The sequence below is a fragment of the Aotus nancymaae genome, unplaced genomic scaffold (genome assembly GCF_030222135.1).
Source record: "Aotus nancymaae isolate 86718 unplaced genomic scaffold, 86718_ANA_hifiasm-v0.15.2.pri h1tg000015l_0, whole genome shotgun sequence".
Taxonomy (NCBI): Eukaryota; Metazoa; Chordata; class Mammalia; order Primates; family Aotidae; genus Aotus; species Aotus nancymaae.
In genome coordinates, this window is record NW_026988426.1 from 2,850,993 (window position 1) to 2,873,931 (window position 22,939).

The following is a 22,939-nucleotide window of genomic DNA, read 5'->3' on the forward strand; positions in this document are numbered from 1 at the left end:
TAAATATCTTAAGAATTTGGGCTTTCTGAAACGTTAATTTACCATGTTTCAAGGAAAAAGAAAAACCTGGTTCTTGCTTACTTTTTTTTTTTTTTGAGACAGGGTCTTGCTCTATCACCCAGGCTGGAGTGGACGTGATCATGGCTCACTGAAGCCTCGAGGAACTCCTGGGCTCAAGTGATCCTCCCACCAGGATCGCTGGAGCCCCAGAGTTCAAGACCAGCCTGGACAACATAGCAAGACTCTCCCTCTAAGAAAATCAAAATGAAAAAAAGAAGGTTGTAAAATTGTATAGACATTATACAATTCATAAGCAATAGTTTGTAAATATTAAAGTTCTGTAATTAAAATACTCACTGCTCTTAGATGAAAAAAAGGTGATCCCTTTTCCAGGAGATTTAAAACTCATTTTGGAAATTCTTTCATCACTTAGAGACTTCTTCATCTTGGGCTTTTACCGTTTAAAAAAAATCATAAAGCAAAATATTACTTTTACATCATCATGGGCTAAAACTACAATAAATTAGAAAATTATTTTCTAATTTAGAAAGGCTGTTCTTGAGCTAATTTGACTTCTTTCTTTGCCTTTTTTTTTTTTTTGACATGGAGTCTCGCTCTGTCGCCCAGGCTAGAGTACAGTGGTACAATTTCAGCTCACTGCAACCTCTGCCTCCCAGGTCGAAGCAATTCCCTGCCTCAGCCTTCCAAGTAGCTGGGATTACAGGCTATACTATTTTGTGTATTTTTAGTAGAGATGGGTTTCACCATCTTGACCAGGCTGGTCTTGAACTCCTGACCTCATGATCCACCCACCTCGGCTTCCCAAAATGCTAGGATTACAGGCGTGAGCCACCTTTTTTTTTTTTTCTTTTTTCTTTTTTTTTTTTTTTTTGAGATGGAGAATCGCTCTGTCGCCAGGCTGGAGTGCAGTAACATAATCTCTGCTCACTGCAGCCTCTGCCTCCCAGGTTCCAGCAATTCTCCTGCCTCAGCCTCCTGGGTAGCTGGGATTACAGACAATTGCCACCATGCCCAGCTAATTTTATATTTTTAGTAGAGACAGAGTTTCACCATGTTGGGCAGGCTGGTCTCGAACTCCTGACCTCAGGTGATCCACTCACCTTGGCCTCCCAAAGTGCTGGGATTATAGGCGTGAGCCAACGCCTAGCCAATTTGATTCTGAATAAGATATTGATATTCATACTATTAAGGAGATGAAAAACAGAATTACTGTATTTACTGAAAGGCTCTCAAAAAAAATTTAAAGACTTGAAAATATCCCCCCGGTCTGTTGGGAAAGCATTTATTATATACAGTTAGCCATACTTAGATTCATATATTAATAGCTTTAATTATTATTATTATTTGAGACAGAGTCTCACTCTGTTGCCTAGGTTGGAGTGCACTGGCACGATCTCGGATCTTGGATCTCAGCTCACTGCAACCTCTGCCTCCCATGTTCAAGTGATTCTCCTGCCTCAGCCTCCCAGGTAGCTGAGATTATAGGCACCTGCCAACACACATGGCTAATTTTTGTATTTTCTAGTAGAGACTGGGTTTTGCCATGTTGGCCAGGCTGGTCTCAAACTCCTGACCTCAAGTGATCTGCCTGCCTCAGCCTCCCAAGGTGCTGGGATTACAGGCATGAGCTCCTGGCCTAATGGGTTTAATTACCATGTGTATGCCCCAGCTCCCACATTTCCACCTCCAACTGGAGTTTGCCCTTGAACTCCAGTCTTATCTCCAGCCGTGCCACTTGGGTCTCAATTCAGGTACCTTAAGCTTAACATGCCCAAAACCAAGCACTTAATTTTGCTCCCAAAACTCACCCCCCTGCCTCCATCCTCCACCTCATAATAAATGGCAACTGTGTTCTGCCAATGCTCAGCCCAAAAATCTTAGACTCATCTTTGCCTTCTCTTGCCCTCTCAAACCCTGCACCCTTCAAAACACCTCAGAACTCAGGTCCCAGCCACCCGCCTTGGTCCCAGTCACCACCACCTCCCACCAGGACGGTTCCAAGAGTCCCTCACTGGTTTGCCCAGTGAAGCCACAGAGCTTCCTGACACCTCTGCTCAGACGGTATCCCGTGCCATCCCATCTCGCCCAGAATAAACTCCAGGGCCTCTCCCTGGCCAGATGTGCTTCCTGTCACTCAGACCTTGTTAAGTGGGAATAAGTGTAGCTTGTGGTAACAAGTGCAAATTCTGCCTGGGTACAAACCCCCAGCTCCACTACTTACTGGTTATGTGACTGTGGGTAAGTTACTGAACCTTTCTGGGCCTGGGTTCCCTCCTAGAGAGAAATGCAGTACCTGAAGGTCATCGGGGCGCTAAGCTAGTCCCTGGGGACTGCTTGGTGCCAGGGAAACACCCATAAATGCTATGACTGCTGCTCACTTGCTGCTGTCTCCCCTCCTCCCTGGAACGTAAAGTCCACGAGAACATGGGCTTTTTATTCACTGCTAGGTCCCCAGCACATGGAAGAGAGCTCTTTGCACAGTAGGCACTCGGCAGCAGATCTCTACAGTTAGTTGTCAAGACAAACCTCTGATTTCCTTACCTTGTTAATATCAGGCCAGGGTCCTAACTTGCTGGAATACGACTTGGCACTGTCAGAGTGAGCAGCATCTGATTCGTGGCTCATGACCTCATTGGGACTCTTGTTCTGGGTGTCCTAAGAATGGACACATGCATCAGAGGGCTTCTGGTTTCCATAGAGATCCATACATGCATACACACACACACACGCACACGCTGTTTTAATGGAGTGTAACTGATTTACAATGAACTACACATAAAGTGTACTCTTTGATGTGTTTTCACATATCTGCACCTGTGAAACCATCGCCTCAGTCAAAACAGTGAACAGAGGCAGGCACAGTGGCTCATGCCTGTAATCCCAGCACTTTGGGAGGCCAAGGTGGCCAGATCACTTGAGCCCAGGAGCTCAAGACCAGCCTGGGCAACAGAGCAAGACCCCCAGCTCTAAAAAAAAAAAATAATGAGCCAGGTGCCTTGGCTCATGCCTTTAATTCCAGCACTTTCAGAGAACAAGGTGGGCAGACCACCTGAGGTCAGGAGTTCAAGACCACCCTGGCCAACATAGTGAAACCCTCTCTCTACCAAAAATACAAAAAATTAGCCAGGTGTGGTGGTGCACACCTGTAATCCCAGCTACTCCGGAGACCGAGGCAGGAGAATCACTTGAACCCAGGAGGCAGAGGCTGTAGTGAGCCAAGTTTGTGCCACTTCACCTGAGCCTGGGCAACAGATCGAGGTTTTGTCTCAAACACACACGCGCTCACACACAAACAGCGAACTTTTAAGTATGCAGCCCGATGCCCCTTATTCACGTGAAGGCTTCTCCACTCTGGTGATTGGGAATGCAGACTACCCCCATCCCTGTGGGTCCTTGAGGTTCCTCCCCTTCTTCCTGGCGGCTCCTGCCCTGGCCTCCAGCTGCTCCCTCACAGGTGTGCACACCCAGCTGGCAGCTCACAGGGGGCCTTCTGTACATCTCTGGCACTGGCTGTCCCTATCCATAGAACCCTTTCCTCTGTGGAAGAAAATTCTACCTTTACCTCCCAAAATCACTAGAGTGTGTGAAACTCCAGTGAGCAGAGCAAGAAGGATGGGCATTAATGAATTTAAAGCTGAGCCTCGCTGGGAACTCTAAATCACAGTCCCAAATTGTTAGTCAAAAGGGAGCAGTGATTCGCTAGGAGTATGACATTAACGTTTCAGTTTCCTTTTCTTTTTTAGACAAAATCTTGCTCTGTCACCAGGCTGGAGTGCAGTGGCATGACCTCGGCTCACTGCAACCTACGCCTCCCCAGTTGAAGTAATTCTTCTGCCTCAGCTTCCCAAGTAGCTGGGACTACAGGTGCACATCACCATGCCCAGCTAATTTTTGTATTTTTAGTAGAGACAGGGTTTTACCATGTTGGCCAGGATGGTCTGGAACTCCTAACTTTGTGATGCCCCCCACTCACCTTGGCATCCCAGAGTGCTGGGATTACAGGTGTGAACCACCATTCCTAGCCTTTTTTTTTTTTTTCACTTTTTTTTGAGACAGAGTCTCACTCTGTCACCCAGGCTGGGGTGCAGTAGCACAATCTTGGCTCACTGCAACCTCTGCCTCCATGGTTCAAGCAATTCATTCCCTGCCTCAGCCTCCTGAGTAGCGGGGATTACACAGGCACCTGTCACCACATCCGGCTAATTTTTGTATTTTTATTAGAGACGGGGTTTTACCATATTGGCCAGGCTGGTCTTAAACTCCTGACCTCATGATCCACTCGCCTTGGCCTCCCAAAGTGCTGAGATTATAGGCATGAGCCACCACACCCGGCCTCCAGTGTATTTTTAGTAGAGACGGGGTTTCACCATGTTGGCCAGGCTGGTCTCGAATTCCTGACCTCAAGTGATCTGCCCACCTTGGCCCTCCCAAAGTGCTGGGATTACAGATGTGAGCCACTGTGCCCGGCCTGAGTGTCCATCTTTGTGAGCAAGCCCTGGGGACCTGTTTAGCATTCTGAGCACACTCAGGAACTGTACCTCGACAGATCTGCTCTTGGGCAGGCTTTCCACTCTCAGAAACACTAGATCCATATAACAAAACATCTCCTAGTAAATACCTCTGATTTGTTAATGTGTGTTTTAGCGGTCCACCCGGCACATTGGTATGTACTCTGACCATTATGAAATCTCTGCTGTGGCTAGGAGTCCACTTCCTGGATCACGGACAGGAAACACATTTTCCCTACCTTAAAAAAGAAAAAATATATACACTTTCAAAATGTGAAAAAGACATCTGAGCTGGGCATGGTGGCTCATACCTGTAATCCCAGCACTTTGGGAGGCCGAGGCAGGAGGATCACTTGATCTCAGGAGTTTGAGACCAGCCTGGGCAATGTGGCAAAACCCCATCTCTACCAAAAAAAAAAAAAAAAACGCCAGTCACAGTGACTGAGGCCTGTAATCCTAGCACTTTGGGAGGCCAAGGCAGATGGATCATCTGAGGTAAGGAATTCAAGACTAGCCTGGTCAACATGGTGAAACCCAATCTCTACTAAAAATACAAAAAACGATCTGGGCATGCTGGCACACGCCTGTAATCCCAGCTACTCAGGAGGCTGAAGTGGGAAGAGCGCTTGGGCTCAGGAGGTCAAGGCTGCAGTGAACCGTGATGGCACCACTGCACTGAGGCCTGGGTGACAGAGTAAATCCCTATCTCAAAAGACAGGAAATACAATTTTACAAGTAAAAAGGAAAGACTTCTTAAAATTACTTTCTGGAAGGGTTACTAAAACCCAAGATAGTTTTGAGGATGGTTTAACCATTCCAGAATAAAGCTATTCCTTACTCTGAAATTCTAAGATTACCTAATTCTAAGATATTATGTGTTACCTGCTTTAATATTGTATAAATATTTTCATGTTTATTTCCAGACACATCATCACCTGGAACATTTGCATAGGATTTAGTCATTTGGTCAGTAACACAGATAAATGCAAAGCTCAAGAGCGCTTCAAAGAATTCCAGGAAAACCAGCTGAAATAAAAGAAAACAGAGGGATTTCATCATTCTGACACATTTGGAGGTGGAGCATTGATAGGTGTTCATCTCCTGACATCTGAATATGCACACGTGCACACATAGAGACATGCACAGACACACATGCATACATTGTTTTATGTACTTGTGTTCAGATTGCTTTCAATCAAATCTTGGTTCTTAGGCTGGTCACAGTGACTCACATCTGGTAATCTCAGCACTTCAGGAGGCTGAGGCAGGAGGATGATTTGAGACCAGCCTGGGCAACATAGTGAGACCCCTTCTCTACAAAAAATTGCTTTTAAAAAATCAGCTGACAGCCAGGTGCGGTGGCTCATGCTTGTAATCCCAATACTTTGGGAGGCTGAGGCGGGTGGATCACTTGAGGTAAAGAGTTTGAGACCAGCCTGGGTGACACGGTGAAACCCTATCTCTACTAAAAATACAAAAAAAAAAAAAAAAAATCAGCAGGGTGTGGTGGAGGGTGCCTATAATCCCAGCTACTCGGGAGGCTGAGGCAGGAGAATTGCTTAAACCCATGAGGCAGAGGATACAGTGAGCCAAGATCATGCCACCACATTCCCTCCTGGGCAGCAGAGTGAGACTTTGTCTCAAAAAAAAAAAAAAAATTAGCTAAGCATGGTGGCACGCACTTCTGGTCCTAGCTATTCGAGAGGGCGAGAGGCAGAAGGATCACTTGAGCCCAGGAGTTTGAGGCTGCAGTGAGCTACGATTGAGCCACTATAATCTAGCCTGGGCAACAGAGCAAGACCCTGTCTGTAAATTTTAAAAAGGCTAATGAAAAAAAAAGAAGAAAAATCTTGGTTCTTTGTTCTTGGTATCCACAGCAAAACCAACAGCCTGAATTGGAACTGTACATTTGTGACGGCTTTTTACAAACCTCAGGTTCCAAGTTGCTGTCGATTCCATCATAGATGAAAGGATTATCCTCTGCCATGACCTCCAAAAATTTAGTTGCTGTTAATTCCTTATTTATCATTTTAAAGTCCTGTAAAAAAAAATGAAACCGTAACTACCTATAATTGCAAACAGCTATATATTTTAATGGGAATTCATATCAATACAATAACTTAAGACAATGTACCAGAAATTAATAACTTTTTTCTTTTTGAGAGACAGAATCTCACTCTGTCACCCAGGCTGGAGTGTAGTGGTGTCATCTTGGCCCATTGCAACCTCCACCTCCTGGGTTCAAGCAATTCTCCTACCTCAGCTTCCCAAGTAGCTGGGACTACAGGCGTGCGCTACCATGTCCAGCTAATTTTTGTATTTTTTAGTAGAGACAGAGTTTCACAATGTTGGCCAGGCTGTTCTCAAACTCCTGATCTCAAGCGATCTGCTTGCCTTGGCCTTCCAAAGTGCTAAGATTACAGTCTTGAGCCACTGTGCACAGTCAGAAAATAATATCTTAAAGACTGATAATTTTGAAAAGCATTCTGGATTAAGGGTATTTATGGCCAGGCATGGTGGCTCACACCTGTAATCTCAGAATCTTGTGAGGCTAAGGTGGGAGGATCACTTGAACCCAAGAGTTGGGGACCCACCTGGGTAACATAACAAGACCCTGTCTCTACAAAAAATTTAAGATATGGGCTGAGCATGGTGGTGTATGCCTGCAGTCCTAGCTAATCAGGAGGCTGAAGTGGGAGGATCACTTAAATCCAGGAGTTTGAGGCTACAGTGAGCTGTGATCACAACACTGCACTCTAGCCCAAGTGACAGAGCAAGACCCTGTCTCAAAAAACAAACCAAACCCTGCCCCTCCCCCCAACACACACACATCGGTATTTACTTCTCTAACCCTTCCCTAGTACCTCCAAAGTAACAATAAAGTATTTTTTGGCATCAGAACAGGACACAGAATATGGTCCAGGTGTGAATTTTTTTTTTTTTTTTTTGAGACGGAATCTTACCCTGTCACCCAGGCTGAAGTGCAATAGCCTGATCTCAGCTCACTGCAACCTCCGCCTCCTGGGTTCAAATGATTGTCCTGCCTCAGCTTCCTGAGTAGCTCAGATTACAGGGGCCCGCCACCATGCCCAGTTAATTTTTGTATTTTTAGCAGAGACAGGGTTTCACCATGTTAGCCAGGCTGGTCTCAAACTCCTGACCTTGTGATCCGCCTGCCTCACTCAGGAGTGAACCACCACGTTGGCCTCAGGTATGAAATATTAACACAATGCTGTAGGCTGAAAAGCACAGACAGAAACAACGTACTGCATAACAAAACCAACTTTACCATAGAATAACTGACATAAAGAAGAGTTAAGCTCCTATAGCACTGGTTAAAGTCACAGTTTCCAAGAACCTATCAATAATATTAAGCAAGGACTTACTGTACTCAAATGTTCAGGTTTCACTATTTTTTTAAAAATCACTCTACTGACCAGCCTGGGCAACATGGTGAAACCCCATCTCCCTAAAACTACAAAAATTAGACTGGCGTGGTGGCACATGCCTATAATTCCAGCTACTTGGGAGGTTGAGGCAGGAGAATTGCTTGAACCAGGGGGCAGAGGTTGTAGTGAGTCGAGATCATGCCATTGCACTTGTCTGGGTGACAGAACAAGACTCCATCAAAAAAATAAATAAATAAAATCACTCACACCAAGAACCAGGAAGATCTCAAACTGAATGAAAAAAAGAGAATACACAGATGTCATCACCAAGATGGCAGCAGTGTTACAATTGACTAACAAAGATTGTAAGACAGTCATCACAAAAATGCTCCAGTGAGGCCGGGTGTGGTGGCTCATGCCTCTAATCCTAGCGCTTTGGGAGGCTGAGCTGTGTGGATCACCTGAGCTCAGTGTGGATCACCTGAGCTCAGGAGTTCGAGACCAGCCTGGGCAACATGATGAAACCCCATCTCTACTAAAATACAAAGAAATAGCTGGGCGTGATGACATGCACCTGTAATCCCAGCTACTCGGGAGGCTGAGGAAGAAGACTCGCTTGACCCAGGAGGCAGAGGTTGCAGTGAGCTGAAATCGCGCCACTGCACTCCAGCCTGGGTGACAGAGCATGACTCCACCTCAAAAAAAAAAAAAAAAAAAGCTTCAATGGACAATTGCAAACATGCCTGAAACAAATGAAAAAATTGAAAGGGCCAGGTGCAGTGACTCACACCTGTAATTCCACCACTACAGGAGGCTTAGGCAAAACGATTGCTTGAGCCCAGGAGTTTAAGATCAGCCTGGGCAACATGGCAAGAACCCGTCTCTACAAAAACTAGAAAAGTTAGCTGGGCATGGTGGTGCACACATGCAGTCCCAGCTACTAAGGAGGCTGAGGTGGGAGGATCGCTGGAACCCAGTAGGTTGAGGCTGCAGGGAGCCAAGATTGCGCCACTGCACTGCAGTCTGGGTGACAGAGGGAGACCCTTGTTCATAAAAACAAAACTATTTTCCTACAGTTAGACATGAGGTTATTATCTGTTTTCCATATGTATACAACATAATGAAATTTGTAAAAACACTCTATTATTAGTATTGATTCTGTTTCATTTGTATTCTCACAACTACAAATTAAAAGTATCATGGAACAGGCAGGGCACAGTGGCTCACGCCTGTAATCCCAGCACTTTGGGAGACCGAGGCAGGCAGATCACAAAGTCAAGAGATTGAGACCATCCTGGCCAACATGGTGAAACCCCGTCTCTACCATAAATATAAAAATTAGCTGGGCATAGTGGCACGCACCTGTAGTCCCAGCTACTCGGGAGGCTGAGGCAGGAGAACTGCTCGAACCTGGGAGGCAGAGTTGGCAGTGAGTTGAGATCACGCCACTGCACTCCAGCCTGGTGAAAGAGCAAGACTCCATCTCAAAAAAAAAAAAATGTATCATGGTATCATGGAACAAGAACAACCAATAGTATGAGAACATTGTATCAATAAGATGTTGTCACTATTTTCCCAAGTAATAACCATTAAAAATGCCTACATTGGGCCGGGCGTGGTAGTGGCGTGACGCCTGTAATCCAATCACTTTGGGAGGCTGAGGCGGGCGGATCTCGAGGTTAACAGATCGAGAACACCCTGGCCAACCTGGTGAGAAAAAAAAAAAAAGTCTTTTTTGATAAACTGTATTTTTTAAGATCATTCATCCTCCTCACTTCCTTCCTTTTAGATAGAGTTTTGCTCTTGTTACCCAGGCTGGAGAGCAGTTGTGTGACCTCAGCTCACTGCAACCTCTGCCTCCCGGGTTCAAGCAATTCTCCTGCCTCGGCCTCCCGAGTAGCTGGGATTACAGGCTCCTGCCACCAGACCTGGCTAATTTTTTTGTATTTTTAGTAGAGACAGGTTTCACAGTGTTCACCAGGCTGGTCTCGAACTCCTGATCTCAGGTGATCGACCTGCCTTGGCCTTCCGAAGTCCTTCCTTCCTTTTTTTAAAGATATCAGTTGGCTTTATTGCTATTCTAGGATCAGACAACACTTCAGTTCATCAAACAAAGTGTTCCTTCATTTTCCTTTTTTGTTTTTCTTATTATTTTTTAATTCACCAAGCACAACCGCATTACCACCTTTTTTGTTTTTCTAGGGACTTTTTTGAGACAGGGCCTCACTCTGTCAGCCAGGCTGGAATGCAGTGGCACGATCACAGGCTTACTGCAGCCTCCCAAGTAGCTGGGACTATAGGTGTGCACCACCATGCCCAGCTAAGTTTTTTTATTTTCTGAAGCGGGGGAGTCTCACTATGTTGCCCAGGCTGGTCTTAAACTCCTAAGCTCAAGTGATCCTCCTGCCTTGACCTCCCAAAGTGCTGAAATTACAGGTGTGCGCCAAGGCACTCGGCCCCAACTTCCTTTAAATGGCTGGATCTGCATGAGTAAAGATATTGTAGGCCAGGTGGGTGAGGTGGCTCACGCCTGTAATCCTAGCACTTTGGGAGGTTGAGGCGGGCGGATCACCTGAGGTCAGGAGTTCGAGACCAGGCTGGCCAACATGGTGAAAACCCATGTCTACTAAAAATATAAAAATTAGCTGGGCATGGTGGTGGGCACCTATAATCCCAGCTACTCGGGAGGCTGAGGTAGGAGAATCACTTGAACCTGGGAGGTGGAGGTTGCAGTGAGCTGAGATCATGCCACTGCACTCCAGCCTGGATGACAAGAGCAAAACTCCATCTCAAAAAAAGATATTGTAGGCCACGGGCCATTGTCTTGCCCTAATCTTCAAGCACATCCGGCAGGTGATGGCTGTTTCTGTTCCTTCCACAACCATAGACCACTCTTCTGCCAAGAGAATCAGTAAACATTCAATGGTCATGAAAATGCACCCAGATCTTCAACTGATTGTTTGCAAATCATAGCTAGAATATCGTGCCTTTCTTTCATTAAAATCAAAGTGCCTGTAAGTAGAAAATATCAAACTTAGGTGGTTACTTTCAGCATCCAGAGGAAGTATCTCGTCTTCATGGTAAGCTCGTGGGGAGGTGCTGCGCGGGGCCTGCAGTAAGCTAGATAAATCTCCCAGCACTTACTGATGTAACTCATAGAGTAGAATGTCCGCTGCTGCTCACGGAATAAATTGCCTAAAAATACGACATTCGAAAAATGGTTACAGATTTATCTTTGGAGAAAAGAAAAGGCAGTAAATATAATTCTATTGTCTTTGATTTTTTCCAAGACAGAGTTTCACTGTTGCCCACGCTACAGTGCAGTGGCACGATCTTGGCTCACTGCAACCTCCACCTGCCAGGTTCAAGCGATTCTCCTGCCTCAGCTTCGCCGAGTACCTGGGATTACAGGCATGTGCCACCACACCTGGCTGATATTTTGTATTTTTAGTAGAGATGGGGTTTCGCCATGCTGGCCAGGCTGGTCTTGAACTCCCGACCTCAGGTGATCCACCCGCCTCAGCCTCCCACAATGCTGGGATTGCAGGAGTGAGCCACCGCGCCCAGCCCAGATTTATATTTTGAGGAAAAAAAAGGCAGTAAATATAATCCTGTTGGTTTTGTATTCACCTTTTACCTGGCAGGCATTTGGACGAATGTTCTCGGTCATCAGTTTTGTAAAACACAAGAAGAGCGACGGGCTTCTCTTTCTGTGATAATGATCAAAAGATATCATAATTACTTCTCCTCCAAAAGAGGGAATTCCCTTCTCCTTGAGCATGGGCTAGACTTAATAATCTCCTTCTAAGGTATAGAGTATATAAAGGGAAGGCTGGGTGTTACAGTGAGCCGAGATCATGCCACTGCACTCCAGCCTAGGCGACACAGCAAGACTCCACCTCAAAAAAAAAAAAAAAAAAAACGGCTGCTGAAGAAAAGAGGGCACTATGACAACAGTACAGCTTGGCTGTGTCCTGTCCCCCAACAAGGAGCCATAAATAGTACTTACTGGAATTCTTCGTGATAAATGTGGTACGCCAAATGCAGGAGATAATTCAAAAATGTTCTCAAAAGTATTGTTGTAAATGGAGAATGGATTTCTTCAACTGGTATGTCATTATTGGCTAAAATAAGAAAATTGGAGAGGATGCCTGTTATATGCTGGAAGCTTCTATTTTATTTGCTGCTGGTATACAATTCAAAGAACAGAACAGGACAGAGTACTTACGGCAGAATGCCCTGAACATATATAAGCGTCCAGTTAAAAATTTAAAACCCTGTGAAAGCCAGGCACGGTGGCTCATGCCTGTAATCCCAGGACTTTGGGAGGCCAAGGCAGGCAGACTGCCTGACGTCAGGAGTTCGAGACCAACCTAGGCAACATGCAAATCCCTGTCTGTATTAAAAATACAAAAACTTAGCCGAGCATGGTGGCGTTTGCCTGTAATCCCAGCTTCTGGGGAGGCTGAGGCTGGAGAATCACTGGAACCCCAGAGGCGGAGGTTGCACTGAGCCGAGATCTAGCCACTGCACTCCAGCCTGGGCGACAGAGTGAGATGCCAACTCACAAAAAAAAAAAAGTCACTCTGGCTCCTTTACAAGACATCTTGTCCCAGTGTTTCCCAGAGTAGTCTGAGACACAATATGATGAGTGCTGCTAATTCTAAATGAATTTTAAGTATGGTTCAAACACTAAACTTTGAAGTAAATGGGAATTTTTTCCAATACTTTATTTTTCAAGTGAATAATTTGAAGCTTTTAACTCTGCCTCCCAGAATTAAGCTGAAAGAAGTCAAACCTCCAAAGTTGTTACATTTAATCACATCAACCTCCCAATTTGAAATCAAGACCAATCCTAAGACTACTTAAGGCCTCTTCTAGACTCGGAATTCCAAGACATTGGTGATTCTCCTCACCTTGTTTTTTTTTTTTTTGAGACGGTGTTTCGCCGTCGCCCAGGCTGGAGTGCAGTGGCGTGATCTCAGCTCACTGCAACCTCTGCCTGCTGAATTCAAGCAATTCTCCTGCCTCAGCCTCCCGAGTAGCTGGGACTACAGGGGTGCACCACCACGCCTGGCTAATTGTTGTATTTTTAGTAGAGACGAGGTTTCACCATATTGGCCACACTGGGCTTGAACTCCTGACCTTGTGATCCACCCACCTTGGCCTCTGAAACTGCTGGAATTACAGGCAGGAGCCACTGCACCTAGCCTTTTTTTTTGAGACAGAGTCTCACTCTGCCGCCTAGGCTGGAAATCTTGGCTTACTGCAACCTCCATCTCCTAGGCTCCAGCGATTCTACTGCCTCAGCCTCCCACTGAGTAACTGAGGCTACAGGCGCATGCCACCACACCTCGCTAATTTTTGTATTTTTAGTAGAGATAGGATTTTAACATGTTGGCCAGGCTGGTCTCACACTCCTGACCTCAAGTGATCCAGCTGCCTTGGGCTCCCAAAGTGCTGGGGTTACAGGTAGAAGCCACCACTCCTGGCCGTCTTCCCATTTCTGACCTAACAGTTGAGGGCTTTTTTACTATAGATCGGTGGTCGGGGGAGAGAGGGAGGCAAACTTTCTGTAAAGGGCCAGAGAGTAAATATTTTAGGATTGTTGGTCCAGACAATCTCCATCACAACCCCTCAGCTGTGGTGCTTTGGGGAAAAGTAGTCACAGACACATAAGCAAACGGGCATGTCTGTGTTCCAGTAAAGCATGATTTAGGGGAACGGGGGTGGGCTGGATTTCACCCCGGGGCCATGCATTGTTGGCCCTGCTGTAGGTGACCTCCTACCACTGCTGTTTCGTCATAAAACTGTCTCTTCAAGTACATCATCATCGCCAGGGGAACACCACATGCTGATTTCTGGAACACTTCTCCCGACCTAGGCCCTCCCCACTCCCTCCACATTTCCTAACTGGCTTCCAGGTGACATTGTGATACTGTCCTTTAAACCAGCGATCCCCACCCTTTTTGGCACTGGGGACCGATTTTGTGGAAGACAATTTTTCCATGAATGGTGGGGATGGGGTGGGGGGGTTGTTGGTTTCAGGATGATTCAAGTGCATTACAATTATTGTGCACTTTATTTCTATTATTATTATTATTATTTTGAGACGAAATCTCACTCTGTCGCCCAGGCTGGAGTGCAGTGGCACGATCTCCGCTCATTGCAACCTCCACCTCCCGGGTTCAAGCGATTCTTCTGTCTCAGCCTCCCAAGTAGCTGAGACTACAGGCGCGCGCCACCTGGCTAATTTTGTGTTTTGTATTTTTAGTAAAGACAGGATTTCACCATATTGGCCAGGGTGGTCTTGAACTTCTGACCTCATGATCTGCCTGCCTCGTCCTCACAAAGTGCTGGGATTATGGGTGTGGACACTTTATTTCTATTATTACTACATTGTAATACAAAATGAAACAATTATACAAATCACCATCATGCAGAATCAGTGGGAGCCGTGATCTTGTTTGCCTGCAGCTAGATGGTTCCATCTGGTGGTAATGGGAGACAGTGACAGAACATCAGGCATTGGATTCTCATAAGGAACGCGCAACCTAGATCCCACTCACGTGCAGTTCACAGGATTCGCACTCTTATGAGAATCTAATGCTGCTGCTGATCTGCAGGAGGCAGAGCTTAGGCGGTAATGCCAGCGATGGGGAGCGGCTGTAAAAACAGATCAAGGGGCCAGAAGCAATGGCTCACACCTGTAATCCCAGCACTTTTGGGAGGCCAAGGCAGGTGGATCACGAGGTCAGGAGTTCGAGACCAGCCTGGCCAACATGGTGAAACCCTATCTCTACTAAAAATACAAAAATTAGCTGGGGGTAGTGATGCATGCCTGTAATTCCAGCTACCTGGAAGGCTGAGGCAGGAGACTCGCTTGAATCTGGGAGGTGGAGGTGGCAGTGAGCCAAGATAGTGCCAGTGCACTCCAGCCTGGGCGACAGAGCAAGACTCCATCTCAAAAAAAAAAAAAAAAACAGACGAAGCTTCACTTGCCTGCCCACTGCTCACCTCCCACTGTGCAGCCTGGTTCCTAACGGGCCACAGACCGGTACTGGTCCATGGCCCAGGGGTTAGAGACCCCTGCTTTAAACCAAAAGATGTGAAGGACCTGGAATACTCACCACTTAATATCCTGTCCATATCAGCAAGAGTTAGTTTGTGGTGATGAAATTTGCAATCCTTTAGAAATCTCCAGAAGTGAAGCTTTGTCATCAGAAAGGTATTATCCAGAGAGTAGTCGCATCCCAGTCTGCTATAAAAGCTATAGATTCTTCTTAATTCTGTAATGTTTCTTAAGACAGCATATTCTACCTGAAAGGAAGAAAGCCATGCGTGTCTTAATACTACGGAGTAAGAACAAAAGGCGGCCGGGCACAGTGGCTCAATCCTATAATCCTACCACTTTGGGAGCCCAAGGCAGGAGGATCACCTGAGGTCAGGAGTTCGAGACCAGCCTGGCCAAGATGGTAAAACCCCATCTGTACTAAAAATACAAAATAAGCTGGGCATGGTGACAGGCGTCTGTAATCCCAGCTACTCAGGAGGCTGAAACCGGTGAACTTGGGAGGTGGAGGTTGCAGTGAGCCAAGATCGCACCACTGCACTTCAGCCTGGGTGACACAGCAAGACTCTCTGTCTCAAAAAATAACAAAAGAGAAAACTCAATTCAACTGAATAAACATGTATAGTCTACTTGATCTAAAGCATTGTTCTATGCCTGGCACAAGTGGCTCATGCCTGTAATCCCAACACTTTGGGAGGCCGAGCCAGGCAGATCACCTGAGGTCAGGAGTTCGAGACCACCTTGGCCAACATGTTGAAACCCCATCTCTACAAAAATATAAAAATTAGCCAGGCATAATGGCGGTTGCCTGTAATCCAAGCTACTCAGAAGGCTGAGGCAGGAGAATTGCTTGAACCCAGGAGGCAGAGGTTGCAGTGAGCCGAGATCATGTCACTGCACTCCAGCCTGGGTGACAGAGCGACACTCTGTCTCAAAAAATAATAATAGGCCAGGCACGGTGGCTCAAGCCTGTAATCCCAGCATTTTGGGAGGCCGAGGCGGGTGGATCATGAGGTCAAGAGGTCTAGACCATCCTGGTCAACACAGTGAAACCCCATCTCTACTAATACAAAAAAAATTAGCTGGGCACGGTGGCGCATGCCTGTAATCCCAGCTACTCAGGAGGCTGAGGCAGGAGAATTGCCTGAACCCAGGAGGCGGAGGTTGCGGTGAGCCGAGATCGTGCCATTGCACTCCAGCCTGGGTAACAAGAGCGAAACTCCGTCTCAAAATAAAAATAATAATAATAATAATAATAATACATTCAACAAGGGACAGCAGCTGCCAGCTATATTTCCTCAGGATGAAATCGATAGCAATAAAAAGGATTTTACCTGCTTCTTTTCTTCAGGTTGGACTGTCTCAGGGTACATGATCAGGAGCAAATTTAAATCCAGCTCAATGCTTGATCCCAACACAGAATGACTTTCACTGCCATCAAGCTTTCTGATCAGTTCTAACGAATATAGGCAAATACAGGGGATGATTATGGTTTGGTGGTGGTTTTTGTTTTGTTTTGTTTTTTGTTTTTTTGAGACAGGATCTCACTCCATTGCACAGGCTGGAGTGCAGTGGCACAACCTCAGCTTACCACATACTCTGCCTCCCAGGCTCAAACAATCCACCTCAGCCTCCCGAGTAGCTGGGACTACAGACATGTGCCATCACGGCCAGCTAATTCTTCTATTTTTTGTTGACACGGGGTTTTACCATGTTGCCCAGGTCTTGAACTCGTGAGCTCAAGCAATCTACCTGCCTTGGCCTCCCAAAGTACTGAGATTACAGGCATGAGCCACCATGCCCATCCTTGGAGGTAATTATGAAAAGCAATGTTAAAATTTCTCAATGTTATGTCACAGTGATTTCTCACCAAATTGAGATACAAAAGTATTCCAAAAAGCTACTAAGAAAGCAGGTGGGCACAGTGGCTCATGCCTGAAATCCCAGCACTTGGGGAAGCCAAAATGGGAGGTTAAGGCTGCAGAGAGCTATGACCCCACCACATCACTCCAATCTGGGCAACAGAGAGATCCCATCTCTAAAAAAACCATTTTTTAAAGCAGTTGCTAGCCAGGCACAGTGGCCTGCACTTGTAATCTCAACATTTTGGGAGGCCGAGGCAAGATGACTGCTTAAGGACAGGAGTTTGAACCAGCCTCGACAACATAGCGAGACTCTGCCTCTACAAAAAGTTTAAAAATTATCCAGGCATGGTGGTGCACATCTGTAGTCCCAGCTAATGGGGAGGCTGAGCCCAGAAGTTTGAGGCCGTAGTGAACAGTGAGCGTATCACTGCATTCCAGCCTGGGTGACAGCGTGAGACTTTGTCTCAAATTAAAAAAAAAAAAAAGAAGTTCCTCACAGAGGACTCCTGTTTTCTGAAGTGTTTGGTGTATTTTCACGAGTGGACACCATGGATAAAAACAGATGAATAATATTTCAACAGGTGAACGCTTCCTACCGGCACTCCCAGACAATCTTTGGGCAACTCCTGAAGACAGGTCCTGGCAGCTGATGAATTCAACTTCGAGATCTGGAAACCCAGCTATGTGGTCATTGGAGAATTTGCCTTCGAACACACGCCCATTCTTGAAAGTTAATCGGCCCTGCAGACAGAAAAACAACTTTGTGCAGTTTAGAAAGAGTTTTTGCCAGGCGCGGTGGCTCATGCCTGTAATCCCAGCACTTTGGGAGGCCAGGGCGGGTGGATCACCTGAGGCCGGGAGTTTGAGACCAGCCTGACCAACATGGAGAAACCTCATCTCTGCTAAAAATGCAAAATTAGCTGGGCGTGATGGTGCATGCCTGTAATCCCAGCTACTCTGGAGGCCGAGGCAGGAGAATCGCTTGAACCCAGGAGGCGGAGGTTGCTGTGAGACTCTACTCCAGCCCAGGCAACAAGAGCAAAACGTCATCTCAAAAAAAAAAAGAAAGAAAAAGTTTTCTTAGAAAAACACTGGTAAATGTACATCAATAGCTTTTTCAAGAGTTTGGAGCTTTTTGTTTGAAGATATGCACTTACTCCACGTATCATCAGGCTCCTGGGGTCTCACACACTGTAAGTCCTCTCTCTCTTCCTCCCCTTCCCATGGCTCCTCCTGCTCCTCCCCTCTCTCTCTGTATCTGCTCCACAAACTTTCTGCAATTTCAAGCACCTGTAGGCCACAGAATGTGTCTTATTAAACTAGGCTACTGACCAGCAGAATGCCCATCACACAATAGAGACGCCTCGATTTTTTTTTTTAAGACAGAGTCTTGCTCTGTCCTCCAGGCTGGAGTGCGGTGGCATGATCTCGGCTCACTGCAACCTTCACCTCCTAGGTTCAAGCGATTCTCCTTCCTCAGCCCCCCGAGTAGCTGGGATTACAGGTGCCCACCTCCATGCCTGGCTAATTTTTGTATTTTTAGTAGAGATGGGGGTTTCACCATGTTGCCCAGGCTGGTCTCAAACTCCTGACCTCAAGTGATCCGTCTGCCTCAGCCTCTCAAAGTGCTGGGATTAAAGGCATGAGTCACCACACCTGGCCAAGACTCCTGGAGATTTGTCAAACCCAGGTCAATAGACAGTTACTGATTCAAAAGTGGGCAAATGACCCAATTTGGCTCTGTAAAATCAAAGACATTTGTAAAGAACTTTTGTAAAAAGTTCCTCCTTTTTGGGCCAGGCACAGTGGCTCATGCCTGTAATCTCAGCGTTTGGAAGGCCAAGGTGGGCATTATCACAAGGTCAAGAGATCGAGACCATCCTGGCTAACATGGTGAAACCACATGTCTACTAAAAGTACAAAAATCATCTGGGCATGGTGGCACGCACCTGTAGTCTACACTACAGGAGGCTGAGGCAGGAGAACAGCTTGAACCCGGAGGCAGAGATTGCAGTAAGCTGAGATTGCACCACTGCACTCCAGCCTGGGCAACAGACCAAGACTCCATCTCAAGAAAAAAAAAAAAGTTCCTCCTTTTCTTCTAGATAGTATCGTACGTGGATGTGAAGGCTGGAACCACAGCAGCCATCCTGCAGTAATGAGGGAGGAAAACCGCAAGGGTGAAAGTGACATAGTGGGAGATACTGTGGACAGATGGAAGAGAAATCCTGACAGCACTGAGTTGCTGAATCAAACCAACCCTGAAGGGCCGGGCATGGTGGCTCACGCCTGAATCCCAGCACTTTGGGAGGCCGAGGCGGGTGGATCACGAGGTCAAGAGATCGAGACCATCCTGGTCAACATGGTGAAACCGCGTCTCTACTAAAAATACAAAAAATTAGCTGGGCATGGTGGCGCATGCCTGTAATCCTAGCTACTCAGGAGGCTGAGGCAGGAGAATTGCCTGAACCCAGGAGGCGGAGGTTGCGGTGAGCCAAGATCGCGCCATTGCACTCCGGCCTGGGTAACAAGAGCGAAACTCCGTCTCAAAAAAAAAAAAAACCAACCCTGAAGCCTACATTATTCTGTATTATACATGGTAGATGACACTAGATTGTCTGTTACTTGCAAACCAAAACCACCCTTACACACACACACACACACACACACACACACACGCATAGCAAAAACTAATTAAATAACCACTAAATATACAGGAAATCAAGGGCCATTAAAAATATTTTGCCGGGCACAGTGGCTCATGCTTGGAATCCCAGCACTTTGGGAGGCCGAGGTAGGAGGATCATTTAAGGCCAGGAGTTCGAGACCAGCTTGACCAACATCGTGAAACCTCCATCAGTACTGAAAAAAAAAAAAAAGAAAAAGAAAAGAGCCTAGGGGTAGTGGCGGGTGCCTGTAATCCCAGCTACTGGAGAGGCTGAGGCACAAGAATCGCTTAAACTCAGGAGGTGGAGGTTGCAGTGAACCAAGATAGCACCACTGCACTCCATCCTGGGGAACAAAGCGAAACTCTGTCTCAAAACAAAAAAAAATGAAAAATAAAAAAGTCATGTAATCACCTTAGCAAAACAGTTAAGTTATCCTATGCAAAATGGATAATGCAATTTAATGGAGAATGACATGATGTCTTTTGTGAAAAGAGTTCTGGAGGTGGATGGTGGTGATGGTTGCACAACAATGTAAACGTACTTAATGCCAATGAGTTGTGCATTTACAAATGGTTAAGATGGTAAATCTTTTTTTTTCTTTTTTTTTTTTTTGAGATGGAGTTTTGCTCTGTTGCCCAGGCTGGAGTGCAGTGGCATGATCTCAGCTCACTGCAACCTCAGCCTCCCAGATTCAAGTGATTCTCCTGCCTCAGCCTCCCCAAATTGCTGAGACTACAGGTGCCCACCACATTCGGCCAAATTTTTTTGTATTTTTCGTAGAGACAGGGTTTCACCATGTTGGCCAGGCTGATATGGAACTCCTGACCTCAGGGGATCTGTCCACCTCGGCCACCCAAAGTACTGGGATTACAGGCACAAGCGACCGCACCCGGCCAAGATGGTAACTCTTAAGTGTACTTTACCACAATTAAAATTAGAAATCTAGAGTGCCTTTATTTACATCAGACAAAATAGACCTCAGAGAAATGAAAATTACCACAGTTGGCCAGGCATGGTGGCTCACACCTGTAATCCCAGCACTTTGGGAGGCCGAGGAGGGGTGGATCACCTGATTTCAGGAGTTTGAGACCAGCCTGGCCAACATGATGAAACCCCATCTCTACTAAACATACAAAAATTAGCCAGTTGTGGTGGCAGGCACCTGTAATCCCAGCTACTCGGGAGGCAGGAGAATCACTTGAACCCAGAAGGCGGAGGTTGCAGTGAGCTGAGATCGGATGGATGTACACCAGCCTGGGCAACAGAGCAAGAATCCATCTCAAAAAAAGGAAAGAAAGAAAAGAAAATTAGCAGGGTTAATGAGGAACATTATGTGATGATCAAAAGAGCCCATGCACCAATACATAACATTCCTAAATGTGTATGCACCTAACAGCAAAGCTTCAAATATATGAAGCAAAAACTGATAGATCTGAAAGTAGAAATAGACAAATCTGTAATTATACTTGGACGTTTCAATTGCTTTACATAATTTCAATGGCTTTACATAATTACTTAAAATGTGATCTTCCCAGGGCTATACTCACCATGCCGTGTTTCTTATTGAAAACCCATTCTCCATCATACATGGCTCCACTGGCATAATAAAATTTGCCATGTCCGTGACGATATCCATTCACAAACTCTCCTATGTATTCATTTCTCAAAGGATACTGGGAATTGGGGATTCTCTTTAGAAACCACGTGTGTGTTCCAAAGCCATTCTGAAAAGAAAGTAAACTGCCATCAGAAATGAACAAAGCAGGCTGGGCACGGTGGCTCACTCCTGTAATCCCAGCATTTTGAGAAGCCAAGGTGGGTGGATCACCTGAAGTCAGGAGTTCGAGACCAGCCTAACCAACATGGTGAAACTCCGTCTCAACTAAACATACAAAAATTAGCTGGGTGTGGTGGCGCATGCCTGTAATCCCAGCTAATTTTTGTATTTAAAAAATACAAAAGGCTAAGGCAGAAGAATCGCTTGAACCCAGGAGGCAGAGGTTGCAGTGAGTTGAGACTGTGCCATTGCACTCCAGCCTGGGCAACAAAAGCAAAACTCCTTCTCAAAAAAAAAAAAGCACAAAGCAGTTTCTCTCTTTACCCAAATCCACTTAAAATTAGGACAAATACAATGAAAACTGGAAGGGGCAAAGAACTTGGACTCTGGAGTCACACAGACGGGTTCAATTTCAGCTCAGCTACTTACTAACGAGACTTTTGAACTAAGGCAGATCATTTAAGCCCTCTAAGCTCCTCATCTGTAAAACAGAAATAACGCCTACCCCTCAGGTTAGATATGAAGGAGTTCAAAACCAGCCTGGCCATCATGTTGAAACTACGTCTCTACTAAAAAGTGAAGTGTATATAAAGTGCCTGGCTTAATCAGGTGATGATTTTCATTGTTATTTTAAATATTTGTTTATTTACTTTTATATTTTTTTATTTTTTGAGAAAGGGTCTCACTCTATCACCCAGGCTGGAGTACAGTGGCACAATCTTGGCTCACTGCAGCCTTGACCTCCAAGACCCAGGTGATCCTCCCACCTCAGTCTCCTAAGTAGCCAGGAGTACAGGTACCCACCACCACTCCTGGCTATTTTTTATATTTTTAGTAGAGATGGAGTTTCACCATATTGCTGAGGCTGGTCTCAAACTCCTGGCCTCAATCCTCAAGTGGCCTCCCAAAATGCTGAGATTACAGGTGTGAGTCACTGCGCCCAGCCTATATTTTTATTTTTTAAAGATACAAATTGGGCTGGGGGCTGTGGCTCATGCCTGTAATCCTAGTGCTTTAAGAGGCAGAGGTGGGAGGATCTCATGAACATAGGAGTTCAAGACCAGCCTGGGTAGTAAAGTGAGACCTTGTCTCTACAAAAAAAAAAAAAATTGTTTTTAATTAGTCAGGCACGGTGGTAGTGGGCATATATAGTCTCAGTTACACAGGAGGCTGAGGTGGGAGGATCACTTGAGCCAGGGAGAGCCATGATTGCACTACTGCAGTCTGGCCTGGGCAACAGAGCAAGACTCTGTCTCTAAAAACAAACAGGTTGGGTATGGTGGCTCATGCCTGTAATCCCAGCACTTTGGGAGACAGAGGCAGGAAGATCACGAGATTATGAGTTCGAGACCAGCCTGATCAACATGGTGAAACCTCATCTCTACTAAAAATACAAAAATTAGCTGGGAGTGGCGGCAGGTACCTGTAATCCCAGCTACTCGGGAGGCTGAGGCAGGAGAATCATTTGAACCCAGGGAGGTGGAGGTTGCAGTGAGCTGAGATCATGCCATTGTATTCCAGCCTGGGTGACAGAGCGAGGCAAGACTCCATCTCAAAACAAACAAACAGGCCAGGAACGGTGGCTCACGCCTGTAATCCTAGCACTTCGGGAGGCCAAGGCAGGCAGATCACTTGAGG

General features: G+C 46.0%; 1 protein-coding gene across 2 annotated transcripts in view; it reads right to left on the bottom strand.

Moving 5' to 3' along the window:
* Window positions 1–22,939, bottom strand: part of RSPH10B (radial spoke head 10 homolog B) — a 38,716-nt gene that overhangs the window by 5,160 nt on the left and 10,617 nt on the right. For both annotated transcript variants that reach the window (XM_021671689.2, XM_064376441.1), the window contains 11 exons: window positions 21,072–21,248; window positions 17,452–17,596; window positions 16,325–16,446; window positions 15,049–15,238; window positions 11,928–12,042; window positions 11,549–11,628; window positions 10,965–11,113; window positions 6,460–6,567; window positions 5,412–5,555; window positions 2,563–2,676; window positions 358–451 (listed from right to left, as the gene is read on the bottom strand). In XM_021671689.2, the coding sequence (XP_021527364.2) occupies window positions 358–451; window positions 2,563–2,676; window positions 5,412–5,555; window positions 6,460–6,567; window positions 10,965–11,113; window positions 11,549–11,628; window positions 11,928–12,042; window positions 15,049–15,238; window positions 16,325–16,446; window positions 17,452–17,596; window positions 21,072–21,248 (1,438 nt within the window). The remainder of the gene's footprint in view (window positions 1–357; window positions 452–2,562; window positions 2,677–5,411; window positions 5,556–6,459; window positions 6,568–10,964; window positions 11,114–11,548; window positions 11,629–11,927; window positions 12,043–15,048; window positions 15,239–16,324; window positions 16,447–17,451; window positions 17,597–21,071; window positions 21,249–22,939) is intronic.